We start from the raw sequence: 19,978 nt of genomic DNA, 5'->3' as shown, positions 1-19,978 counted from the left end.
TCCCGGGTCTCTGGGGGTTTGTAGGGAAGGACACGAGGAGCTTTCGGGCTGTTTTCCGGGGCCTTTGGACTTTATGGTTCATGCACTCCGCCAGCAGAGGAGCAAACAAATAATAATAACCCAACCCAAAATACAGAAAAAAAAAAAAAAAAAAGACCACACCAAAATAAAACAAAAAATAAACAACCCCCCCAAAACCCAAACGGAGGAAGCCTCTCGCTGGCCGTTCCGGTGCCGTGCAGGCAGGGGCTGCGCCCAAACCCCGCCGTTTTCCCCGGCGCCACCGCTCCCACCTGCGCGGCTCCCGCTCGCCCCCGGCCGCCAGCCCCGGGACTTTTTTTTTTTTTTTTTTTTTTTTTGGGGGGGGGGTTGGCCGGGGGCTGGGGCCCCACCCGCGCTATCCCGGGCCGGGCCGGGCCCGCCCCGCCTCCCCCCGCCCCGTTAAATGCCGCTCCCGGCGCCGCCGCGCAGCCCCGCAGCCCCCGCGCAGCCCCCGCCGAGCCCCCGCCGAGCCCCCGCCGAGCCCCCGCCGAGCCCCCGCCGAGCCCCCGCCGAGCCCCCGCCGTACCTGAGCCAGTACCGCGGCGGGGAGCGGCTCCGAGGCCGGTACGGGTGAGTGAGGGGCTCCACGGCACCTGCGGGGAGGGGAAAAGGGGATGGGGATGGGGTGAGCCCCGACCCCGCGGGGGGTGGAGGTTGGGGGGTTCCTCCTGGGCTGGGGGGGGTTAGGGAGCGCTGTGCCCCCTCGGGAGGGTGTCGCTGATCCCCTGATTATCACTGATTTTTGGGGTTTCCCCCCAAAAGTGCGCTTGTTGAGCTCCACCACCTGTATGCTTTTCCCTTTCCGTGGTGCCAGCACTCGCTGTCCCAGCTGGTTTTTGGGGGTGCGGGGTGTGGGTGCTGGGGTCACAGCACCCTGCTGTGGAAAGCAGCCCCCACTCTGCTCTCGGTACCTGCGGGGAGGATGGGGGCATTCCCTGCCACAGGGATGGCGCAGTTTGCAGTCTGTGCGCTCTGCTCACCTTTTGCCTAGCTCTGGGGCTGGTTCTTGCTTATACAAGTGAGGATCTCTTTTAGCAGAGAATAATAAGGTCTTGTACACCTGGGCGAAGCGCACCGAGCAATAGGAGAGCTAGATCTTGCCAAAAGATACGCTGAGAAGTGTGCCCGGAGTTTGTTCTGCACCCCTTCTGCATGACTGGAAAATTGGGGCCGTGCATGCTCATAGCTCTGTTTGTGCATACCCATAAACATGTTTGTATGAGCAATCACCCACCTTTGGCTTATAACCCTGAGCATTGCACAGGAAAAAAAAAATAGCTTTGGGCATATTTGCTGCAAGCAATTACGTGGGAAAACTTGTCTGGAAAATCAGACTGCTCTGTGCTCATCGGATCTGTGCCAACACGCAGCCGAGCCAGGCCATGCAGGTAACATGGTGCGGTGGCGTGTACCCTCCTTGGGATTTTTCTCCCCCCGTTTGGCCAGAAGGTGTGAGGACAGCTGTTGCTGCAGAGCAGGGAGCTGCCCAGTCCATCCTGGTCCTGGGAGCACCCACCTGGTGTCGGTGGGGAGCAAGGAAACGGGGCTCTGCTGCTTGTGGGACTGGGGCTGGGGGAAGAGAGCTACAAGAGAGGACCCTGTTCACACGGTTTTACCTCTTCTACTTAAGCCCACGGGATTTCTGCCTCCACCGAGGCCAGACTGCATACAGTTACTGCAAAGTCCTCCCAGTGGGACCGTTTGTAGCATCTCTTGGTGGCAATAACAAAGCTTTTCCTTATCTTTTATTTTTCTGAGAACAGGGGTGATCAGTCACAGGCAGTCAGCCTGTAGGCTCTCGGCAGCAAGTAGAAGAAGTATTTCACAAGCAGGTTCTTGCAATCTGCTTGGGGAATATCATTAGATTGGCATCTGGTACAGGCAAAAATTGTGTGTGCATGTGTGTAATCTGCTCTCGCATCTCAGCCCTGATATTTGCCACCAGGACTTGGCAATACGAAGAGCAGAGTTAACTCCTGGGCTAAATCTGGCCTTGTCTGAAATACAAATTCCCATCTGGAGGGCATGCAAGAGATCTTCGTGTTTGTAGTAAAATGGCACTTTCCGTCAAAGCAGACAGGGGACTGCTGCATCCAACTGGAAAAAGCTGCTGTTCATTTTTGTGGAAGTTCTGACTTGGTTTTTTTTTCCCTTGAAGAATTAAATAAATTTTATGGGATTAGTACAAGATGGGCTGGGGAGTTAATCCTGTTGGTGATGGTAATGAACAGAAAAGATGTGGCCAACAAGGCAGCCTGTTGTAGGCAATCGGTGGTCACAGAAGATATTTGTGCTCCGCTTGCTCATAACTTAGTATTTCCCACGAGGTTGGCACTAGGGGTTAAAGGTTTTCAAGAGAAGCCTTTGTTTAAACATTTTTAAAGTTTCCAATAGGGGCCCCTTTGTTCGCTTTCTGAGCAGTGTGCCTGCCTTGTTAAAAACTCAGCGCTCGTAAAATGCCACTTCCAAATGCTGGATAAATAAGGCTGGAACACGGAGAGAGGCAGAGATAAGCAGCGTTTGTACCTACGTGCACATGCAAATTACGGACAAACCCTCCCTAACTGAACAAAAGGGACCCAGGAAAAACACAACAATGAAGATTGAGTGATGCTCATAAAGAGGCTTATAAAGAGACTTCTGCTCCCCCAGAAAGGGTCCCTTTTGTGCCAGATGTCCTGCACGTTTCTTCCAGCTGTGCCACGAGGCTGAGCAGCTCCTGTACCTCGTCATTGCCTCGTGAAATTGTTTTCTCCGCTTTGGGGCCAAACAGTAGCAAATTGATGAGGGGGGCTCTGCTGGCTGCAGGGGAGCTCGTGCAGCCCTGGGTCCAGCTTGCACAAGGGTTTCGATGAGCATCCAGGTGAAGGGACCTGGCCTTGGTGCTCTGTTACCTGCTGCAGGCTGGCAGAATCGCCCCTCGATGGGTATTTGGTGGTTAGGAGGGTTCCGTTTGCTCTCTCGTCTGGGATAAATGTGCAGGGTTTAAGGCCAGCCCTGCTGAGTGCACGTGCTCAGGAGAGGAGGTGTCAGTGCCCAGCCGTGGCAGTGCTTCCCTGCAGGGTGCCCCTGGCCTGATCCTGCATCTGAAGCTTTTCTGGCTCTCTGGCTGCTTCTCCCACCCAGCATTTTCCACTGGACGTGGGATCCTCCTTCCCCAGCATGTTTCTGCCTTTGCTTGTGTCTTTTTTTCCCAAAACTTCTGATTTCTCCCTTTGCAAGCCCTTGAGTGCATGGGTGAATCCATCCCTACCCTGGTCCCTCTGGTGCACATCAGGGCATCCCATGGGGGTCAGCTGGGGTCCCTTGCAGAGAGGTGGCAGTGACTTGGTTCCTCTCCAAAGGCTGAGCCTTCCCGTCCCTGGGCTGTGTCGTGCTGCTCCACTGGTTGCACAAAGGCAGGATCCTCATCTGCGGTCTGCAGGTGGTCCGCAGCAGGAATCGGTAGGAGCAGATCTGTTGTCAGCTCAGTTAGCCCACTGTGCAAGAGTCTGTCGCGGCTGGAAAATTACCAGGGGTCCATGAGCTGGAAAAGACGGGAAAACCCTGCCTTTGGAAACTCACAGCTCCCACGCTTGCAGCTGGACTTGGACGGCTTCCTCCAAGTGTCACATTAAACACCCCCCTCGCTCTTCTCTTCTCACAGCATCTTGGTTTGGTTTTAACAGCACCAGCCAGGAGGAGAGTGACACAAAACATTGCTGTCTGCACTCAAATGCCAGGCAGAAATCTCACAACTGCTCCTCGATTTCGTTCTCCGTGTTGTCTGCTGAACCTTTGGTGTTAAGCTGCTGAGGCTGACAGTGCGCTGGTAGCGCTGCAGCCCCACCAGCTCCCCCAGCACGTGGCCGTGTGTTCCCCTTGCTCTCTGATGTGTCCTTGTGTCACTGTCCCAGTAGGAGAGCCAACCCAGGTCCCAGACCTGCTCCGCTCTTGAGCGAGCGGCTTGGAGTCTCCTGGCCTCTGGTTCCTCATGCTGCACTGTAGGGCTTGCCTTGGAGAGCCTCTTGAGGCCTCCAGACCTCAGCAAAGTGGCTTTGGGCTGTTCCTGGTGTCTCCAGGGATCCACGAGCCTGTAGGTGCCTTCAGCAAGGACTCAACAAGCACAACAGAATTAGATAACTTCAGCTACTTGCTCATGGGTTGACCAAAAAGGGCAAACCTCACGCTGGGGTAAGCCTGAAATCAGCTGGGGCGTCCGATGCTGCTCTGAGGTTTCCCATGCTGCCTTCGGGATTCTCAACATGAAAAGTATCTAGACAAATATTTCAACCTTTTCCCTCTTGAGGAGGGCTGAGAAGTCTCTGCATGCTTTCCTGTGGCAGCCAAAGGCTCCTCGCTTTCTGCTATTTCAATTAAACGCGTGGCAGGACGGGCAGAATAAAGCGGGGAGGCACGAGAATATTCTCCTGGCGTCTTTCCGTGTGCCAACACATTGAGTCACGTCTCCAGGGCGAGAAATATGATATAAAGATTTAGAGAAGGAGGTCAGGCAGCAAATCTGTGATTGTGGGGCTGAAATAGCAGGCGCTCGCTGCGGTTGTCTGTGCCCTGTGAGCTTGCTGGAGGTCAGCTGGGGATACTGGTCCCAGCAGATCTGGGAGGCAGAGGTCCTGCTAGGAGCTGTCAGTCTCAGTGTTTAGAGACACCGGCTCTGCTGCATCAGAAGCTCAGCTGATGAACTCTGCACCAGCCCAGGAACTGCTTCGGGCCATTTCTTTCCTTTGTGGTTGAACATGCATATTTCTGGGGAAAAAATGCACTCCAACACCTTCCTCCCAGAACAAGGACTTGGGCTGTGGATTGCTGCCTCAGCTTCTGGATGGCCCATGCCTCTCTTCCTCCAAGGATTGAAGTGTCCTGGCTCAGGTCAGCTGTCCTCCAGGGGCTCGTTTGCAGATGAGCATTTGCTTTTGAAAGAGAGTCTGGAAGGTGAGCATTTCCCCTGGTGATTATTCTTCGTCAAAATCTAGAATTATTCCAAGGCCCATCCAGTTTTGCTGAAGATGCCCGGCGGGAGCAGGGCTGCGTGCAGCTCAGGGGACATGTGCAGGGTAAGGATAATGAAGAACAGAGAACCTGCAACAGGAGCCATCTCTTGACATGATTGATTGAACAGTCGGAACTGCCTGACCAGCTGATGTTTCCCTCTTGGCTACACCTTTAACACGTGCTTTCAAAGGCCACGTTTAATGTGCAAGTGAATATGGCATTTTATTTTCTTGCCAGCTGCTGCAGCAGCCCAGGTACCACATGTTTCAGAGCAGAGCAGGCTGGACAAGAGGAGTTCCTCCTAGCTCGGCTGCTGAGCACAGCACGTATTTTAGAACTAGATCAGAGAAAGACCACACCTGCTGTCATGGGGAACATCCAAAAAGGGATGCTCTGCCCATCGGGTTCCCCTCAGAAGGGAAATGCTGGCTGTGGCAAATGCCACCTCATAGCACAAGCTTGTTGGGACTTGTGGGATGTTAAATCCATGAGGATAAGATGTGAGACAGACATCTGCCACTCACCCTGAAAATGGACCCATGCAAGAAACATCTCTCTGCTCTGTGTTTTGGGGAAGGTGCTAACCCCAGTGGGCGTGGGAATGGGCCTCAAAAATGGGGAACTGGCTTTCTCAGAGGAGTCCCCTCAGCATCCAGCAAGGTTTTCCTGTTACAGCCCTCCCGTCGGGTCTGAAGGCACGATGTGCTGTTTGAGAAGCACAGCCTTGTCTCTTAAACACCGTGTCCTTCCAGGTGGCACTTGGCCCAGACGAGCTGCTGAGCGCTGTAACCGGAGAGCACTGCGATGTCCTGGGAAGAGGCTGCTCTCGTTATCCCACACGTGCGTCGGGGAGGGACCGAGGGCGTGCCAGTCTTATAAAGGGGGGAAAATTTTTATTCTCTGTTGCTTTTGGACTGGAAATCCATTCTGTTTCTCTGGTCCTGACGCAATGGTGCTTGCTGATGCTCCCTTGCTCTGCAAAATGGCCCGCAGGGTGGATGTGGGGCTCAGGGCAGCAGGGGCACCCCAGGACAGTTAGCCTGGGTTGCACGCTCTCATGCTGCTCAGGACGAGCTCTGTGCTAGGGACTGAGCCCCAACCTTCCCAAGGACACATGGCTGGGGACAAGCAGGCACCCAGGGTGTCTGAGGAGACCGGAGCTTCATGCTTGGGGTGCAGAAAGCTGGGAAGGGAGCTGCTGTGCCAGAGGATGCATCAGCACGCCTCTGCTGTGCTAATGAGCAGCTGAGTGCATGAGACCTGGAGCAGGCTCTGGTTGTGTTTTAGTTTGGTTTTGGTTTGCTTTTTCCCTCCTCCATTTCAGTTTATGCTTAAGTTTATGCTTGCTGGGGTTTAGGCAGCGTTTCTTTGCCACCTGAAGGAGCCTCGCTTCTGGAAAGGGATGCCCAAGCCTTCTGCACAGGGGGGTGAGCACCGAGGTTAGGTGTTTCTGAGCACCCCTTTGCAAAGTGCTGGCAGGGCCGGGCTTCAAGTCTCTCACATCAGCCCCATCCATCCACTGAAATGGGCTGGGCCCTGCTCTGCTGCTCTGGAGTGCCTGCTCTCGTGCAGGTTACAAGCTCTAGAAAAGCACAGGTGTCACAAAAAGGGGAGCTGGGAAACAGTTCCACTTTGAAACTGGGCTTCAGTCCAGCGACAGAGAGAAACCGCCCTTTGGGCAGCCCTCCAGGGGAGCGTGGCTCCAACTCCAGGAGCCTCGGCATTTCACACTGCTTGAGTCTTGCAAACATCCAGACAACGTCCCCGGGGGTTGCACGGCAAGACCTGACATCGGGAGGGGTCTCCAGGTTGATGCAGATTGCTGCCTGGAAAGACGCAGCCAGTCATGGCTTCCTTGTCATTCATGCCTGGGGCAGCACACATTTCTGTTGTCCTCCCCTGGTCCCACCTGCACTTTTTGGGCAGAATTTCTTTTGGGCAGGGCCCAAAGGATGGCTCGCTGTCCTGCCAAGCACAGGCACACGTTGGTGTCCCCATCTTCCAGCCTGAGGCCAGCTCTGTGGTGCTGTCCTGAGCACGAGGACTCTGTGTCCAGGCTCCTGAGTGCATTTTGGGTGGTCTTTGACACTTTATTCAATAATACTCAGGCAGGAGGTGAATTATGGCCTGCAAACTGCCTGATGGGGTCTCTGCAAAGAAAAGCCCTGTGGTCGTGTGCAGATCAAAGCCGAGTGTGCAGAGAGGCATGGGGGCTGTGGGGATACCGTGTCTGGAGCTGCTCTAATGTTGTCCAAGATCTCCAGCACAGAAAGAGGTGCTATGAGGTGACAGCACACATGGCGTCAGGGCCGTGCACCCCTTCCACATCACCCATGTTAAACATGTTTGTGTCTAAGACCTGGCTCTGACCATGTAAACACAGGGGTCTGCTTTTCTCCCCGTGACACCACAGCCAGTGCTTGTCCTGTCTGTGAACGCATGGCCATCTGAGCCTCTCACCCCCTATTTCTCCATATTCTCCATCCCTCCTACACACCAGCAGATAGATCCCAGTCCCTGTTTTTACACAAGGAGACGTGCTGGCTGCATCACCCCAGCCCTATTGTTTCAGCTTGCCCAGGGGAGGATGTGCCCAGGTCCAACCTGCAGCTGAATCAGAAGGGGAATATTCAGAGCATTTCTGTCAACCTGCAGCCAGCAGAGCGCTGCCAAGGAGGCCAGGCTGAAACCCGAAGCGGCCCGTTTTTTTCCCTGAGGCTCAGCACTTGGCAGGGAGCAGGACGGGAGGGAGGCGAGCGCCCCGGGGACGTGCCTTACCTGGCTGCCTCTGGGGGTTCATCCTGGCGTCCTCCTTGTCCCAGGGCACGAGAGGAGCCTGGGCTCATTGCCAGCCCTTCTGCCCGTACGTGTGGCTCATGCCTTTGCTGCCCCACGTGTTGGCCATCTTCTTCAGTGAGGAAAATCAACGGGCTGGCTTCCCCCTTTGCGTTGCCTTGAAAAGTGGGGAACTGGTGCGAGGCGTCCCGCGGGGCAGAGCCAGCCCTGCGCAGCGCTCACCCCCCCGGCCCTTTTCTCCTTTATAGCTCGGTGTTATCTCAAGGTCCCCGGCGCTGTTTGCCTTGCCTCGCAGCACCTGCCTGCCAGCCGCCCGCTTCCCACCCATCTCCCTCCTGCTCCTGGTGGTGGGGGGCTCGGGCGTGCGGCACCCCTCGGGGTGGAGGAACCCCCCCCAGGGAGCAAGAAAAGCAGGTAGCTGTGGGAATTGCCCAACATGGGGTAGTGGGAGGGATATTCAGGGGGTTTTCTCAGCTTCCCCATCCCCATCAGCCTTGCTGCTGGGTGCTTGATTAAATCGGGGACAGCCAAAACAACCCTCTTGGAGCTGGATGCGCGGCTGAGCCGCCGTGCCATGCCCGGTCCAGCCCCTCCAGCCACGGGGAGCGTGAAGGCTTCATCCAACACTCGGATGCTGTTAAAAATAGATCAGTCGTGAACTGGTTTTCTCCTCCTTGGTTCCTGGCCTGCGAGCTCATTCCTCCCTCTGGGCTGGCTCTGACGCTCTCTGGATGCTGCGAGACGCAGGCTCCGTGCCAGCCTGCCGCTGCAGGGAGGCTTGGAGAGCAGAGACCTGCAGAAGTGAAATAGGTGGCACGGCTGCCCCCAGAAAATTTGGTGGTTAGTGAGCGCTTTCTCCTATAAAAATAAATAATAAAAAATAAAAAGTTTTGCAGGAGGGGCTCGGTGAGGCTGCAGCCCCCTGCCAGCCCCAGGGCAGCAGCTGGGGCTGATGGTGCTCCCCGGTGAGGGGCTGCGTCTCGTCTGTCCTCTGCACCTCTCTGCCTTCAGCTCCCAGCCGCTGGGTGCTGCCAGGGCTCTCCTGCTGGATTTCTGCTCCCAGAAACCTTCCTCGTGGAGCTGGCTTTGTGAGTGGGCACAAATCGAAGTTTGGCCAAGTTAAAGGTGAACAGCAAGTCTCTTGCTGTGAGGCTGGTATTTGGGACCCCGCTTTCCTCTTGCAGACCTTTTCTGTCCTTCTGAGTTCTCCGGTGTTGTTTTTCAGGTGTGAACACTGGAGGCAATTTTAAGACGCAGCTGTGCAACCTGTTATCAGCATCAAATACATTGGGTTCAGGGCTGCGCACAATCTCTCAGCAATTAAGTGGAAACCCCGGTGATGAATTACAACCGAGACCTCACGGGGCTAAGCAAATATCGGCCGATAACTACTGATAAAGCGAATTTCCAGTGTACTTTTTCAACGAGTGCTGTTCCAGCGCCTGCTCCCCATCTCCCTGGGGAAGCCGTGCTGCCTGCGGCATCTCCCTGCCGCCCCTTGGGTTTCCAACCTGTGCTGGGGCTGCTCTGGATGCCTGGGCTTTGGGCTCCCTCCTGGTGATCCCCGTTATCCAGCGGTGCCTGGGCACCTCCTGACTTTGCTCTCATTGCACCAAGGCTGTGCTGTTGCAGCCCCCAGGTTTGCCATTTCTTTCACTAGGCCCAGACGTGGCAGGAGGGCTGGCACCTGCTCAGTCCCTGCCTTATAGCCCCCCCAGATAAATCCACGGAAATACAGGAGCCAGACGAGGGCAGCCAAAGCCAAGGCAAGAAAACACAGAGATGGGCAGGGAGGGAGACAAGCAACAAGCTGAGGTTTTGGATAGCTGATCTAAATATCTGTTCCCTCGGCTATCCCACCTCAAATGCCCAAATCCTTCACTCAGGTCTCACAAACCCATCTGCACAGGCACCATCACCTCCTGTGCATGCGGACGTCTTTGCTTTCTGCTCTCCCAGGGCAGCCTGGAAAAAGACGGAGAATAAATTCACAGAGCTTCTTGGAAAAGCAGTCTTTGCCAGTGACTCCGAGAGGCTTCTGAGCAGGTTTTGCCTGGGCTGGCATTTAATTTCGGGGTGTCTCTTCCCAGCACGGAGCTGGTGGCCCTGCAATGCCGGGAGCAGTGGGGCCGTGGCCACACATCCCCGGGCGCGGAGCTCCCCTCGTCCTCTGGCTGCGGCGAGCGGCCGTAGCGCCAGGCAGGGAGCACTTGGCTGAACATCCCAGCCGCATGGTTTGCAAGTGAAAATAAGGCTTGTCCGGTGGCCAGCTCCACCCAGAGCAGAAAATCAGACCGCGTTTTTCACTTGGCAAATCGTTGCTATTGTAATGAAATGTAGCGGCGCTGAGGCTGCCCGTCCTCGCTTGGAACAGACCCCGCCTGGGTTTCGGGGAGGTGTGGGGACAGATCTGGCACGACTGCTGCTGCTGCTGTCTGGGGGATTTGGCAGTGCCAGGGGCACCTCCTGCCCATGGGGTTTGCCAGCAGGAGCTGCGAGCCGTGGGGGTCAGCACTGACAGCACATCTCCTCCCCGCAGTGCCCGCGGCAACGATGAAGCTCCTGCGGGTCGCTCCTCTCCTCCTGCTTGTCCTAACGACGCTGGAAGCCAGACCAAAACCTGCAGGTGAGCCCCGGCTGCTGCGAATTGCCTAGAGGGGAGAGAAGTGAGCGTGTGAGGGCAGCAAAGCTCTCGGAGGAAGGCTTGGTGGGGACCTGACGCTTTGGGGCATCCCCAGGAGGATGCAGGGTCCCCACCTGCACCCCTCCATGCATGTGGGTCTCCTGGTGGGGGGGACGAAGCAAATACAGGGGCACCAGCCTCTGTCCTCCCCGGGCAGAGGTGGCCAAATCAGTTCCAGTTTCAAAAACCATGAAAGCACCATATGGAGAAAGGAGCTGAGTATGTCTCAGAAACCTCTGGGCACTTGGGAGCAGCTGGGATGACAGCCCCAGTCCGGGCATCGTCCCAAGGGGGCTCGGAGTGTTTGCTTACCATTACGGCCAAATTCTCCCAGGCTCAGGGGCGCACAAGCCAAGCAAAATATGTTCGTTGGCTTTTCACTTGCTAAACACCCGCCCAGTTTGCACTGGAAGTTGCACCCGTGTATCCAAGAGAGGCTGTTTGGCTCGACCCTCTCGATGTGCATGTCTGTAGCAAGGCTTTTCATTGTCTCTTTTGTCTCTTTTTTTTTTTACCCTTTAAAAAAAAAAAAAAAGGAATAAAATAGAAAGCTCTGGTTTTAGGCAGGAACTGGAAAAATGCAGTGAAAAACAAGAGGCTGGAGCTGCAGGAGGGACAGAGGAATTGCGGCAGAGATGAACACGCCACTGCCTAAAACTCTGCCTGAGCCTTGCCAGGGCAGATCCGGACAGACAGAGGTGTTTGTGCAGGAGCAGGGCAGCAGGAGGATTTGGGAATGAGAGAACACTGCCGTTCCCTATAGCCCCATGGCCAGGGCATGTGTCCCCTGCCTCTTGTTCCCACTCCCTACCAGGCACCCTCCGTAGGCTCATTTGGCAGTGGGAAGGTGCCGGTGAGCCCCGACCTGCCCTCTCCTTCCCCCATGAGCACCCCTACAGCCACCCAAAGGGGACACCTCCGCTCCTTGCAGACTAAACCACCTCCTTGCCCTCTTGCAGCCCTCAAGTGCAGGACGGGCCCCCTGGACATCGTCTTTGTGATCGACAGCTCCCGCAGCGTGCGCCCCTTCGAGTTCGAGACCATGCGGCGCTTCATGATCGACATCATCGGCAACCTGGACGTGGGCCCCAATGCCACGCGCGTGGGGGTGATCCAGTACTCCAGCCAGGTGCAGAACATCTTCTCCCTCAAGACCTTCTTCACGCGGGAGGACATGGAGAAGGCCATCAACGGTATCGTGCCGCTGGCCCAGGGCACCATGACGGGGCTGGCCATCCAGTACACCATGAACGTGGCCTTCACGGTGCAGGAGGGCGCGCGCCCGCCGCACAAGAAGATTCCCCGCATTGCCATCGTGGTGACTGACGGGCGGCCCCAGGACCGGGTCACCGAGGTGGCCACGCAGGCCCGGGACGCCGGCATCGAGATATACGCGGTGGGCATCCAGCGGGCAGACATGACCTCGCTGCGGGCCATGGCCTCGCCGCCGCTGGAGGAGCACGTCTTCCTCGTGGAGTCCTTCGAGCTCATCCGGCAGTTCGGGAAGCAGTTCCAGGACAAGCTGTGCGGTGGGTGAGAGCCGCAGCGGCGGGGTGGTGACGGGGGTCCCAGTGCCTGCTCCTCGCCCTGTACCAAGAGCAGGGTAGAAGGTGGTCCTCGGGGGGTGTTTGGGGTGGCAGCGCGCAGCCTCGGCCAGCAGGAGCTGTGCCTCGCGCAGGGGCTGAGATGTGCCCTGGGGCACGCTGCCCTTCTAGCAATGCCTTTTCCTGCTGCCTCCCTGCCCCAGCGCCCGTTTCCCAGCCATCTCTGCTCACGTGGACGTGCAGACATAGCTGCCTGGGCTCCTTCATGAAGAACAGCTGCGCTCTGGCTGTCAACAGTATCAGTTAATACTGAGCATCTATTTAGTGCTTGGGCAGACCCAAACGCCAAAGCCGTTCAGAAACCTGCACAGCACAAGGGGTTCCTGTGCCTGTGCACTGGAAATCAGCCCAATGGGTCACCCCGCAGGGACAGGGAGCGTGCAGGAGAGCTGTACAGGAGCCCGTGGGCCGCTCTGACCCCTCTCTGTCTTCCAGGGGTGGACATGTGTGTGGAGCGCGACCACGGCTGCCAGCACAGCTGCGTGAGCACCCCCGGCTCCTTCTACTGCGAATGCAACCCTGGCTACCGGCTCAACGCAGACGGAAAGACCTGCTCCCGTAAAAACCTTTCTTTATTCTAACTCTCACAAAGGACTAGCAGGTGCAGGTCTTTTGGAGGGGAGCCGAAATGCAGCAGAGGGCCCAGCAAGGCCAGCAGCAGCCGGGTGCTCCCAGTATTTGCCCTCCCAGAGGGCAGAGCAGTATTGGCTGCTTCTGGCCACCACCTTTCCTTCTTGCCTCGTGGTGCTGCGCCTGGGGAACTGCCCCAGGGACACCGAGGCAGGAGGGTGACGGGTGTCTGCTTCCCCTGCAGCCATCGACGCGTGTGCCGACGGGAGGCACGGCTGCGAGCACCAGTGCGTCAGCGCTCGTGGGTCTTACTCGTGCCGCTGCCGCCCGGGTTACTACCTCAACCAGGACAAGAGGACCTGCACCAGTACGTGTCCATCTCCCCCCATTGCTGCTTTTTCCCTTCCTTCTTTGTTTGCTTCTTGCTCATCCTCCCCTTGTCCTTCAGTATGTCATCCCTTCCCTTGCTAACATCCCCTGCCCTTGCTTGTGCTGGAAACAAGGGCTCGGCGTCTCCCCAGCTTTACTCTGCTGCCACAAGCAGGGTCCTGGTCCTGCCCCACGCCGCAGTGGCACCTGCAGAGCCCCCTGCCAACCTCCCCCTGCTTTCTTCTCTCCCCAGTGATCGATTATTGCAGCTTTGGGAACCACAGCTGCCAGCACGAGTGCGTGAGCATCCCCAGCGGGCACCGCTGCCGCTGCCACCGCGGCTTCACGCTGCAGCCCGACGGCAGCTCCTGCAGGGGTGAGTCCTGCGGGATGCAGCAGGGGTGCTGGGGTCCCCTGCATGCACGGGGATAACCCCGTGCCCTTGCCTTGTACCCCAGCCACCGACCTCTGCAACGGAGTGGATCACGGCTGCGAGTTCAAGTGTGTGACCAGCGAGGGCTCGTACCGCTGCGTGTGCCCCGAGGGGCAGCAGCTCCAGGCTGACGGGAAGGGGTGCAGCCGTGAGTACCGGGGTGCAGCACTGAGTACCGGGGTGCAGCTCACCCTCTGGGATGCAGTGCAGGGCTGCAGTGCATCCAGCTCCCAGCGAGGGCTTCACTCACATGGGCAGCTGCGAGGGGCTCTGCGTGGATGGATGAGGGATTGCATCCGCAGAGACAGAGCCCAGAGGGTGCAACAAGAATTTGGGGAAAGTTTCAGGAAGAGGGAGACCTAGGAGGGACGTCCAGGGGACCCTGGGGTGGCAGTGGAGCAGTTTGGATGGAGGTCCCCAGGAATTCTTGCCCCACCTCCCAGCCTCACCCCGGCCCAGGGGCCCAAGCAGCGTCCCGCCGGTCCCTTCTCACCCCGCCGTGTGCCCGCAGGGTGCGGGACCGGGCACGTTGACCTGGTGATGGTGATCGATGGCTCCAAGAGCGTCCGGCCCCAGAACTTCGAGCTGGTGAAGCAGTTTGTGAACCGCATCGTGGACCTGCTGGAGGTGTCCCCGCAGGGCACGCGGGTGGGGCTGGTGCAGTATTCGAGCCGCGTCCGCACCGAGTTCCCCCTCAACAAGTACCACAGTGCGGACGAGATCAAGGCGGCCGTGATGAAGGTGGAGTACATGGAGAAAGGCACCATGACCGGCCTTGCCCTCAAGCACATGGTAGAGCACAGCTTCTCCGAGCTGGAAGGAGCCAGGCCCCTCTCCCACAACGTACCCAGAATCGGGCTCGTCTTCACGGACGGGCGCTCCCAGGATGACATCTCTGAGTGGGCCAGGAGAGCAAAAGAGTCAGGTGAGAGGGGCAAGGGGCTGGGAACCATCCCAGGGTGGTTCCTTGGGATGGCTGGCTCTCATGAGTGGGGTTTAGCCTGCCCACAGCACCCAGCCTTGTGCTTCATCTCCCATATCCCAGCCATGCTTTCGCTGCAGTGTCAGGATGCTCTGAACAGCACCATTAATGCCGCAGCATGCACTGTGCTGATGCTGCTGTGCCCCTGCCCGTTCCTGCCTGTCCTTCCCAGATCCATGCCACGCATGGGGGAAGCCCCAGGGTGGGGAAGTACTCAGCTTTACTCTCTCTGGGTTTGGGAATCGCCTGCCGTGGGGCGCTCAGGGTCCGGCCTCACCCTGCAGGCATCGTCATGTTCGCCGTGGGTGTCGGCAAGGCGGTGGAAGAGGAGCTGCGGGCCATCGCCTCCGAGCCGGTGGAGCAGCACTTCTCCTACTCGGCGGACTTCACCACCATGACCCACCTGGTGGAGAACTTCAAGCTGAACATCTGCCCAGGTGGGTGCCCAGCCACGAGCCCTCCTCTCCCCGAGGAGCCCACAGGGTGAGTCGTGCCCCTGCCGCCCCGCGGCTCACCCATCATCACCACCATCACCCGTGATGCTTGTGGCAGCCTGGCAGGGGCAGGCAGAGCCCCTAAACTGAGCCCCAGGGCTGCTGTAACCCTAGGGTGCCCCTCTCCTGATCTCCTCTTGCTGTTGACGATAGAGGGGTGGGTCTCAGGGAGGGATTATTTGGAAGAGGAGAAGCTGGGGGCGATGGGTTTAATGCAAAAGGGCTGGAAAGACGAGGGGCTGGTGCTGCACTGGGGGGGATATGAGCAGAGCCGGCTGTGGCACTGTGCTCTGAGCACTCCCAAATCCCACTGACGCAGAGGAGGGCAGAGGGGAGACGGAGATCCGGAGCCCGTGCGAGTGTGAGGCGCTGGTGCAGTTCCAGACGAACACCGTGGCCATCCTGCAGAGCCTGACCGAGAGGAATATCCTTTGGGTGCTGCATGGGCGCGCCGGGGCGCAGAGCAGCCCGCAGCTCTAGGGGGCTACATCCAAACTCCTGCCGGGGGAGGCACAGGGGCTGGCAGCAGGGATGGGAGGTGGGTACGGCCAGGGCAGTCTGTGCTGGCCAGTGAAAACTGTCGGATCTGTCAAGAGAAAAAGGCAGCACTGTGACATCTCATGGCATGGGAGCTCAGTCCCATCCAAGGTCTCCAAAGGGAGGGTCCGTGGGTGCCAGCAGGCACAGGTAAGGCACAATCCATGCTTGTTTGGGGCACATTTCTCGCTCTTTGCCCAGCTCACGGTTTCCTTAGCACGCTCACTTGCTCAGATGACAGCCAGACTGGAAGCCTTGGAGAAGCAGATCGCCCACAAGAAGTGATCCTCGTGGAGAGCCGCGGTGCTCAGGTGGGGCACGGGGACCCCCGGTAGCTACGTGGAGCTGTTATTGCTAGATTATGTGTAAAGCAGCGTTGTTTGTTCTTGTATCACAAAATCCCAAGGGGACATGGAGTGTGTTTAAAAAAAAAAAAAGGAAAAAAAAAAAAGAACTTGAGCACAAGCCCTGCCATGAAGAGAATGGGTTCAGCCTTTGCAGTTGCCTCGTTCCTCCAAGCTGGGGTGAGCTGGGTAGTCTGGGCGCTGGAAGAGGAGACGTAGCGCAGCTCCTACAGCACCTGGCCCCAGCCCCAGTGCTCACCAAGGTGCTTTGTGAGAGAAAAACCCGGCGGTGAGGGCACCCGGAGAGCTGCTGCCGGCAGGGCGAGCCCGAGCTGCCGGCAGCGCAGGGCTGGACAGGGTGTAAGCCCCTTGGCCATGGGGACACAGCCCCAGCGTGCGCCCATGGGAGAGCGGGCATCAGGATCCCCTCGTCCCTGTTTTGGCAGGGTTGTTTGGGAATTGGTCATTATCTTGTGGTTTTGTTTGTTTGTTTGTTTTTTAATCACATAGCAAAATGGTAATAATTCTTTCTATAAATATCTATGTGTGTGTACATATATATAACATATATATTTCATGTTGAGAGCAGGGTAGTGCTATTTTTAAACACTTATTTTATATATGGAAATTTCTATCTTGACAATAAACACCCTGGACATTTGTAGGACGTTGCTCTCTCCTTTATGCTGGGCTGCGGGGCCGTGGAAGTGTCTGCGTCCGAGCAGGGGCCCTCTGGCTTTTGCAAAGGCCCCATGCCCTCAGGCTCTGAAAATCCTTTGGGGAAATCCTTGCTTCTTGAGCACCCCAAGTGGGTCCCTGGTGGGGACAAGGACGGGGCTCACAAATCGAGGCAGAGACGTGAGCCTGATCCCACCAGGGCGCTGCAGCCCTGCTGCTGGTGGTGGGACCTCCCTGCTCGGCGTGCAGCTCCCCGAAAAACACACAGTGAAAATTAAAAGGGAAAAGAGAAAACACTACACTTAGTCTAGGATTTAATGACAGGCTTGATTAGAGCAGATAATGGCGCACACTGAGAGTTTGTATTAAGCCTCGGTTGGACCGCTGGCACGTTGGCAGTGTGTGAGGCAGGCTGCAGAAGGGCTCACGGCGAGACCTCGGGGCTCGGTGAGGGCTGGGGGTCCTGCCCCGGTGCTAAGGGATGGGAAGTGGCCAGCACAAGGAGGCTGTGGGGACGGCGAGGGGCACAAGGGGACGAGGGGAGCGTGGCGGGGGGAGAGCAGCAGGAGCTGGGCACCAGCCGGCTCTCACCCAGCTGGGATTTTTTGGGAGCGCATCCCAGGACAGAGCAAAACCCCGTTAGGGCCCTGTCCTGCGGAGCAGCCGTGGTGGCTTCTCACTAGGTGGCACCAGACACCAGCGCTAAGCAGGGTGCTCTGGGTTAGGGCACCCTGCCCCTGGGGACCTGTCCCTGCAGCGCAGGGTGGTGGGACAAGGGGTGCCACACTGCCCCTGTCCCGTGTTCACGCTGCCACGCTCTGGGTCCTTCCGTAGGGGCTGCAATAGAAGCAGGTTTTAGACATTTCCCCTATGGACAAGGTGCTATCAGCTCCCCCAGAGGGATTTTTTTTTTTTTCCACCCAGCTTTTCAGCTGCCGGATCCCCCTCTGCTCCTTGGTGTTTTCTCCTCGCAGAGGTGCAGCTCCAAGCGCCACCTTGGCCAGACCCTGTCCGGCCCCACACTATCCCCTCCCTCCCCCAGTAGCAGCTGAACTCCTAAAGATTGCTCCAAAATTGCTCCAGCGCTTCTGTTTCCCATCGATAGCGTTCAACTATTGGTGCACAGCCCAGAAAGCCTGTTTGGGTTGGCTGAATCCTTCCCCAGTTGTTTAACAAATGACTTTACAAAGAGCTAAATGTAGCCACAGAATCATTAGGGCAGCTGGGCAATAATTAACAGCTATCCGTGAGTTAAAGGCCAGTTACCAGGGCACGTGGAGACACGATAAGGGACATCAGAGCGGGGAAGGGCACGGCGAGATGCCCGCAGAGCCCCGGGGCTCCGGGGGACAGGACGATGGGGGGGACCACCCAGGGCACAGAGGGGTGATGCTCCTGCTTTTCCGTGTCCTTGCCCTGCCCAGTTGCAAAACCAGGGGCTGCCCCAGGCTGTGTTTGCAGGATCACAGGATGACCAGGGGCTGTGTGTGTGGCTGGGGGGCTGCCTTTCCCCCTGGACATCCCCTGCGCCTGCTTCCGGCACAGCTCTGGGCTCTGCCTGCAGCAAGGATCCCGAGGAAGGGCTTCGGGAAGCGTTGCACAAGGTGAGCGGGACGTTAGCCCGCTGGTGGGAAGTGGAGCAACTGCCCGTTGCCCAAGAGCACCCGCAGAAAGCAGCTTTGCCTGGGGCAGGGGTGCGAACTCCTTGTGCAGGGGGATCTTTGCCTCTCCCCAGCAAACCCCCAGAAGAGAGCAGGGCAGGGTCCCCATGAAGGCTTCTCCTGGAGCAGTGTGCCTGTGCAGGAGCAGGCAGACACCCCCAGGACCAATTCCCCTCGTTTCGCCCCCCCGGCCCCAGGTGCAGCCTCACAGGGCAGTTGTGCAAGGCAGTACCAGCTTTTTGAGCAACGGCGCCATCCCATTCGTGTCTTGTGCAAAAGGCTTCCGGAAAACACAGGGGAAAAAGGCACAAACGTCGGCACCGCCCCAGCCTGCTTCCCACCCCCATCCTCCCCCCAGGAATTTAAGTGCCAGCATCCCCCAGGGACCGCACACATCTCCCGGGGGAACGCGGTAGCATGGGGTCCGTGGCCGCCCTCCTCCTCGTGGGGATGCTCATCACCTGGATGGAGCTGCCAGCAGGTAATAAACACCTTAGGAGGGAGGAAAGGTGTCCAAGGGGACGGGGTGGCACCCGGCCTGCGCATCAGGAGGGGACAAAGCCCTCTGGGGACCCTCCTGGGCTGCAGCCCCCTCATCTTGCAGGCACCGCCTGGTCCTGCCCGCACGTCCGCATCACCTGCGCCAGGCCCAACCCGCCGAACGCGTGTGACAGCAGCCGGCAGTGCCCCCGCCACCAGAAGTGCTGCCAGGGCGCCTGCGGGAGGAGATGCCTCTCGCGCCCGCCCGACGTCCCCGCGTCCCACGGTACCGTCCCCTCGGAGCCACCTGCGGGGCGCCAGGGGCCGCGGTGGCCGTGGCTCTGGGCAGGGAGGTGGCCGTGGCTTTCAGGGCTGGGGGTGGCCCAGGTGCTCTGAGCACCAGCCCCAGCCCCTCGCTCTGTCTCTCTCCCTTTCTCCAGCGTGAGGTCCCGGCACAGACCGAGGGGCTTCTCCGCACCCCCATGCCACCCCTGGTGACAGCCACCTGCTCGCACCCCGGGAAGGACTGTCCTGCTGGGGACGGGGACAGCTCCTTGCCCACGCTCTGAGACCTCCCTGGCTGCAGGACTGGCTGCCACATGATGCTACCTGCAGTCTGCTCACCCTCTCCCTTCCCTTCCCCACTGCTGTTACAAATAAAGGAGCTTGTCCCAGGAGAGCTCGTGGTGTGCGTCTCCCCCTCCTGCCCCTCTTCAGGCCCACCCTGGTGCACGTTCCCACTGCTGCTTCCTCCCCAGGATTTGTGCCAGGGGAAGAGGAGGAAACCCTCTGGACCCAGCACGTGGTTAGGGGCAGCAAACCCGTCCCGAGGCACACAGACTCCGAGAGGAGGGTTGGAGGGGCTGCGGTGAGACCCGATGGGACACTTCAGGGACCTCCCAGCAGGCTGAAGGGAACCGGGTGGGCAGAGGGTCCCCGGGGGCACCCGAGCTGGGCAGGGCGGTGGGACAGGGAACGGGACCCTCTGCGGGTACCCAGCACCTGGGGAGGGGTTACACAGCCCCATAACCCAGAGGGGCTGAGCCCCTCACCGGACCCGAGCTGGTAGGGGAAATTCAGCTGAAGGGGAGTGCCTGGGAGAGCCTCCAGGCAGGGCACAAAAAGACAGCCCATGTTCTGTAATTTCTGCAGCAGATCGGGGCCAGGCATTCAGGGGATGCTGAGGCAAGTCGGCAGCGTGCAGCCTGCTGGTGTCAGCTGCAGGGACAGAGTGGCACCCCACAAATGACAGGGACATGCCAACAGCTTGCACGGTGCCCGTGGGGGATTACAAACACCGGGTGAGCCAGCAG

At 58.3% G+C, this 19,978-nt stretch overlaps 2 protein-coding genes across 3 annotated transcripts; both read left to right on the top strand.

The window, feature by feature from the left end:
- The first annotated feature begins 453 nt into the window (after positions 1-453).
- MATN4 (matrilin 4) lies at positions 454-15,956 on the top strand. 2 transcript variants are annotated; one of them, XM_080557778.1, is made up of 12 exons: positions 454-499; positions 566-612; positions 10,370-10,456; positions 11,473-12,042; positions 12,553-12,675; positions 12,932-13,054; positions 13,310-13,432; positions 13,515-13,637; positions 14,001-14,414; positions 14,756-14,908; positions 15,285-15,389; positions 15,729-15,956. In XM_080557778.1, the coding sequence occupies exons 3-12, from the start codon at positions 10,384-10,386 to the stop codon at positions 15,785-15,787; spliced, it is 1,866 nt and encodes a 621-aa protein (XP_080413904.1). In that variant the 5' UTR covers positions 454-499; positions 566-612; positions 10,370-10,383; the 3' UTR covers positions 15,788-15,956. The 2 variants fall into 2 exon arrangements, with proteins under 2 accessions (XP_080413904.1, XP_080413903.1); XM_080557777.1 differs by having other exon boundaries at positions 467-612.
- Positions 15,957-17,259: 1,303 nt separating this feature from the next.
- Positions 17,260-19,342, top strand: LOC308178902 (caltrin-like protein 2). The gene is made up of 4 exons (XM_080558119.1): positions 17,260-18,128; positions 18,383-18,666; positions 18,790-18,951; positions 19,106-19,342. Exons 2-4 carry the CDS (start codon positions 18,603-18,605, stop codon positions 19,108-19,110), a joined length of 231 nt encoding a protein of 76 aa, XP_080414245.1. The 5' UTR covers positions 17,260-18,128; positions 18,383-18,602; the 3' UTR covers positions 19,111-19,342.
- Positions 19,343-19,978: the final 636 nt, after the last annotated feature.

The sequence above is a fragment of the Anser brachyrhynchus genome, assembly GCF_964034855.1.
Source record: "Anser brachyrhynchus genome assembly, chromosome: 16".
Taxonomy (NCBI): Eukaryota; Metazoa; Chordata; class Aves; order Anseriformes; family Anatidae; genus Anser; species Anser brachyrhynchus.
Note: the sequence above shows the minus strand (reverse complement) of the source record. Positions and strands in the feature narration are given on the sequence as shown.

Bases quoted from the DNA above. Each gene is read 5' to 3' on its own strand.
- MATN4 (XM_080557778.1), top strand. From the start codon at position 10,384: ATGAAGCTCCTGCGGGTCGCTCCTCTCCTCCTGCTTGTCCTAACGACG. The intron at 13,638-14,000 runs GTGAGTACCGGG...GTGTGCCCGCAG, and splicing joins TGACGGGAAGGGGTGCAGCC to GGTGCGGGACCGGGCACGTT. The intron at 14,415-14,755 runs GTGAGAGGGGCA...CTCACCCTGCAG, and splicing joins CAGGAGAGCAAAAGAGTCAG to GCATCGTCATGTTCGCCGTG.
- LOC308178902 (XM_080558119.1), top strand. From the start codon at position 18,603: ATGGGGTCCGTGGCCGCCCTCCTCCTCGTGGGGATGCTCATCACCTGG. The intron at 18,667-18,789 runs GTAATAAACACC...CTCATCTTGCAG, and splicing joins CTGGATGGAGCTGCCAGCAG to GCACCGCCTGGTCCTGCCCG.